The sequence below is a fragment of the Anomaloglossus baeobatrachus genome, chromosome 6 (genome assembly GCF_048569485.1).
Source record: "Anomaloglossus baeobatrachus isolate aAnoBae1 chromosome 6, aAnoBae1.hap1, whole genome shotgun sequence".
Lineage (NCBI taxonomy): Eukaryota > Metazoa > Chordata > Amphibia > Anura > Aromobatidae > Anomaloglossus > Anomaloglossus baeobatrachus.
In genome coordinates, this window is record NC_134358.1 from 23513129 (window position 1) to 23519128 (window position 6000).

Sequence of the window (6000 nt, forward strand, 5' to 3'; positions counted from 1 at the left end):
GACCTCTGGGTTTCCAAACAACTAAGTCCCGATTGAAGGCAACAGTCCAACCAGCAGAGAGAGACACCGCCACCGCCAAGGCACCAGTTTCTCAGGGCCAGCACTCGCGGGCAAAGAGGGGCTCCTCCGGCCCATATCAAAGCCGGGGAGCGGGTTACCGGTGGGAACTCATTGGAACCAACAGAAGTACTAGGTGCAGAGAAAGAGACAGTCACCGTTAACTACCGGGGAAAAGCAACAGCAGCCGTCTGTGGGAACCGTCTTTCCAGCCGTGTATTTTACCGAGAACTGTGTCATCGTCTCAGGCTGAGTGAGTACCACCGTGCCGTGCGGCACAGCGCTGCCCCCGCGACCCTGCACCTCACCAGGCCCCGCAACCGGCCTGCCATCATCCACTCCTACCCCATCACCGGGCCCCGGGACAACCAACCCCCTACCCACAGAGGGGAGAAATAACAACAAAGCTGCTCCCTGTCACCGCTCCCGGGATCCCCGTCCAGAGAAGCGGTGGTGTCCACACAATCACCACAACCGTGGGTGGCGTCACGGACAATATCCCCAAAAATCAAACCACCCCTTTTCACTCACTGGCGAGGAGCGCCGCTCGAGTCCCCGGGATCTGGCCCATCGCTCGAGCCACCGAGCAGCAGCAGCCGCAGAGCAGCGGCAGCCGGACCCGAGCAGTGGGAGAGCGCAGCGTCCCCTCCTCCGCCTGCGACATAAAGTACCCCTTAGTATAAGAAGCCGATGTGTGAGGTGATATGATATCGGTGGAGAGACGGATAGAGAGAGACAGAGAGAGAATGAGACAAACAGAGAGAGACAGGGAGATAGAGAGGCAGACAAGAGAGAAACAGAGAAAGATGGATAGAGAGAGACAGACACAGAGAGAGACAGAGAGGAATAGAGAGAGACTATCAAAGAGACGGATAGAGAGAAACAAAGAGACAAACAAAGAGATGTAGAGACATAGAGAGAGAGAGAAAGTGGGAGAGAGATAGAAAGTTATTATCCTGGGCAACACCGGGTAGTACAGCTTATATATTATACTAGCTGTAGTACCCGGCGTTGCCTGGGATAGTAACTGCCTCTCTCCCAGTCGCTGTCTGTCTCTTTCGTTGTCTGTCTGTTTCTCTCTCTCTGTATTTCCATCAGTCTGTTTCAATCTCTGTATCTGTCTCTCTCTCTCTCTCTCTGTCTTTTTGCCGGATGTCTCTTTGCCCGGTCTGTCTCTTTGCCCGGTCTGTCTCTTTGCCCGGTCTGTCTCTTTGCCCGGTCTGTCTCTTTGCCCGGTCTGTCTCTTTGCCCGGTCTGTCTCTTTGCCCGGTCTGTCTCTTTGCCCGGTCTGTCTCTTTGCCCGGTCTGTCTCTTTGCCCGGTCTGTCTCTTTGCCCGGTCTGTCTCTTTGCCTGGTCTGTCTCTTTGCCCGGTCTGTCTTTTTCTGTCTCTCCCTATCCGTCTATCCTATCTTATTCTAACAGTTTATTTTGTTCCTATAGCAACCACTGACAGTTGCTATTTATAGTCTATAGCTCCCAGATCCATTCAGTTTAATGGCTGTAGGATTTTGTAGCGTAACTGGAAAGCACGGGGTTAAATTTTCCCGCCCAAACATAGACTACGACACTCCCTGGGTCACATTGGGCGTCTGTGCAAAATTTCGTGATTGTACATGCGACGGTGTGGATTCCTTTAGCGGACATACACACACACACATACACACACACACACACACACACACACACACACATACATACACACACACACACACACACACATACTGTACACACACACACATACATACACACACACATACATACACACATACAAACACATACACACATACATACACACATACACACACACATACAAACACATACACACATACATACACACATACATACATACACACACACACACACATACTGTACACACACACACATACATACATACACATACACACACACATACAAACACATACACACATACATACACACACATACATACACACACACACACACACACACACACATACTGTACACACACACACATACATACATACACATACACACACACATACAAACACATACACACATACATACACACATACATACATACACACACACACACACACATACATACACACACACACACACACACACACATACACACACACACACACACACACACACTGAGCTTTATATATTAGATTCACCACTTTCCCCAGGCTCTATCTCCAGTTGTCCATGAGCTAGTAGGGGGAGACTAGCTGTCATGATGTATCCCATACTCTACACACACACACACACACAGCTATTTAGCTCATGATGATGATCAGCAGCAGCATGGAGGACATTACACTCTAGTAGTGTAGCTGCTAATCCTGCTCTGTGGTGCACTGCTGTATATGTCTGAGTCTGCCTCTTTTACGCCACTCCTCCTTTCATCCCACTTCTTCAGAGACCTCAAAAGGGAGCCATATTCACTGAGGTTCTTCAGATGGAGTGATGAATTCTGGAGGCATGGTGAGAAAAGATGTGGCTCATAAGTGGAAAAAGATTTCACTGATCAAAAATATTACAAAGCTTCATAGGCTCCAAACTTAGCAAGTATAGTTTTTGAACCAGTACTTACTCTGCCAGCTTCTGGGATTATGGGGGGTCAGGAGCCGTTGATATATTTGGTAGCTCTGTCCTCAGCCTCCCAATTGGTGTGTCAGGTACCAAAATACTCGTAGTAGGAAAAATTCCCCAAAATCCAAAAGTTTTGTTTAGGTAAATATCGAGGATGCTAACGCTCTTTCCCTTTTTTTGTTTTAGGTTGGTTTGGTGTCGGACCATGGAGTGTCTACGCAGCCTGAAAGCTGAGCCCAACGACACAATGGGCAACCAGGGATTGAACACATCTCTTGCGTATACACCGAAGCCCCAAATGAACCAACCGGGAGACTTGGATCAGACATTACATAACCGATTTTACCGACTCTGGGTGGCTCTACTGATCATTAATACCCTTATATTCCTCGTGGGGATAATATTAAACAGCTTGGCCATTTATGTGTTTTGCTTCCGAACCAAGAGCAAGACCACATCCGTCATCTACACCATCAACCTGATAGTGACAGACCTCCTGGTGGGACTCTCCATGCCGACCCGCATCATCATGTACTACAATGCCGAGGCTTGTCCGACCTGTTCGTTTGTCCACAGCTTCACCTACTTTGTGAACATGTATTGTAGTATACTCTTCCTGACGTGTATATGTGTCGACCGTTATATGGCCATCGTGCAGGTTGAGGCATCGCGCCGGTGGAGGAGTCCCAACTACGCCAAGTGCATATGTATTATTATATGGATATTTGCGGTTGTGGTGACCTTCACCATCTTGACCACCACCATCAGTCACAAATCTTGTTGCCTATTTCAGCTCTTTACTCTGACGGTCTTCGAATACTTTGTGCCTCTTATCATCATCACTTTCTACACCCTAAGAATCATGTGGGCCTTGTCCAGGTCAACCCTCATGAACCAAAGCCGGGAGAGGCGCATGAAGGCGGTCCAGCTCCTGATTACCGTGCTCATCATCTTCACGGTGTGCTTCACGCCAATACATGTTAGCCAAGTAGTCTTCTGCGCCAGTCTATCCATGTCTCGGGATGTTATACTTATCGTCTACCATGTCACAGTGACTCTGAGCAGCCTAAATAGTTGTATGGACCCTATAGTTTACTGTTTCGTCACCAACAACTTCCAGTCCACCATGAAGAGCATCTTCAGGAAACATCGACCGGAACAGACAAGCATGGACATCGTGAGTCTACATAAAAACTCTAAGGGATCCGGGACGATCACTGCTATTTCCAATGCAATAGTGAGCCTGCCATTACAGAGTAGCAATCTTATATAGCGTGGTCAACGTGAGTCGCGTATTCTGCGATGGAGGACATTGTATCACAAATGACCAAGAACAAGACGCATTCCAAAGACGACCTATTGTACATGGAGACGTAAAATGGGAATTCAGTCGTACTGTAGTTTTTTTTTTCTAACTTTTCATATTTTTTTTTCTTTTCTAATGAAAAACAATTTATCCACAAGTTAATTTGATATTATTTGGTATAAACCAATAAATTATTTTTCTTCTTTCAAAAACAAGGAGATTATTTTTTAGGTCCCCATGTAGCTCAGAGCGTCCAACCCTACCAATCAAGAGGATACTCAACGTAGGAACCGGTGCAGAAAAGATGATACTTGGTCTGTAGAGACCCTACCGGATGAAAAGGGTCAGGAGGAAACTCTAGCTGTGGACAGTATTGAACAAGATGATAATCGATATACAGTACAGACCAAAAATTTGGACACACCTCCTCATTCAAAGAGTTTGCTTTATTTTCATGACTCTAAAAATTGTAGATTCACATTGAAGGCATCAAAACTATGAATTAAAACGTGTGGCATTAAATGCTTAAAGTGTGAAACAACTGAAAATATGTCTTATATTCTAGGTTCTTCAAAGTAGCCACGTTTTGCTTTCATTACTACTTTGCACACTCTTGGCATTCTCTTGATGAGCTTCAAGGTAGTCACCGGAAATGGTCTTCAAACAGTCTTGAAGGAGTTCCCAGAGATGCTTAGCACTTGTTGGCTCTTTTGCCGTCACTCTTCGGTCCAGCTCACCCTAAACCATCTCGATTGGGTTCAGGTCTGGTGACTGTGAAGGCCAGGTCATCTGGCGTAGCACCCCTTCACTCTCCTTATTAGTCAAATAGCCCTTACACAGCCTGGAGGTGTGTTTGGGGTCAATGTCCTGTTGAAAAATAAATTATGGTCCAACTAAACGCAAACCGGATGGAATAGCACGCCGCTGCAAGATGCTGTGGTAGCCATGCTGGTTCTGTATGCCTTCAATTTTGAATAAATCCCCAACAGTGTCACCAGCACAGCACCCCCACACCATCACACCTCCTCCTCCATGCTGGGAACCAGCCATGTAGAGTCCTTCCGTTCACCTTTTCTACAAAGACATGGTGGTTGGATCCAAAGATCTCAAATTTGGACTCATCAGACCAAAGCACAGATTTCCACTGGTCTAATGTCCATTCCTTGTGTTCTTTAGCCCAAACAAGTCTCTTCTGCGTGTTGCCTGTCCTTAGCAGTGGTTTCCTAGCAGCTATTTTACCATGAAGGCCTGCTGCACAAAGTCTCCTCTTAACAGTTGTTCTACAGATGAGAAGGTGTGTCCAAACTTTTGGATTTGTACTGTATAAAGTTCTACCATTCAAGAAAATGCTCAATTTAGGCACCTAATTACTCTTGATTAAATTTAGTGAAAAAACCCTACCAGTCTATAATTTTTGCTTTTTCTGGGGAATCTATGCCCCAGAAGAAGCTGAAATTGTGGGCGAAACTCTGGATTTGGCTTATCGATGAACATTTCTTCAAGGTGGCTACATATGTTTTACATGACGCCTTTTCTTCTTTGTGAATAAATGTTGTTGCAGCATAGTGGTTTTCTTTTAACTAAATGTTGAGACTCCACTGGAGAAGATGAAACTCATTGTAGGCACCAGGTCAGTCAGGGTGATACTTAATGTATAGACACAACCAGTTCAGATGAAAATGAATGTAGAGACCAAACTTGTTGAGAGGATAATCAATGTAGAAAGCCATAATGGTCAGGTGCTGAAGATAGCCCAGCAATTGTAAATTTAGGATAAAATATATCCTGGGGTTACAGGTCCAGTAGGAGGTCTTACTGAATAATTGATATTTGTCATTTGTCATGCTCGGGTAAGGGATCACCCCAGATGCTACAACGGGGGATGGAAAAGGGAAGGAAGGCCCTTACGGTAGAGAGAGGGGAGACGGATCACCACTGAGACCAACCTGTGTTTGTACCCTAAGTTCCCTAACGTCCCTAAGCAGGTCATTCACCTCACCGCCGTCACGTGCCTAGTCCCTAGCTTGTCCCTTCATTCACCATAACTAGTGCAAACGCTGGT

At 46.0% G+C, this 6000-nt stretch overlaps 1 protein-coding gene across 3 annotated transcripts in view; it reads left to right on the plus strand.

Moving 5' to 3' along the window:
- GPR20 (G protein-coupled receptor 20) overlaps window positions 1–5518 on the plus strand; it is a 107231-nt gene extending 101713 nt beyond the window's left edge. For all 3 annotated transcript variants that reach the window (XM_075316133.1, XM_075316134.1, XM_075316135.1), the window contains one exon: window positions 2819–5518. In XM_075316133.1, coding sequence (XP_075172248.1) covers window positions 2838–3905 — 1068 coding nt within the window. In that variant the 5' untranslated portion in view covers window positions 2819–2837 and the 3' untranslated portion in view covers window positions 3906–5518. The remainder of the gene's footprint in view (window positions 1–2818) is intronic.
- The last annotated feature ends 482 nt before the right edge of the window (window positions 5519–6000 follow it).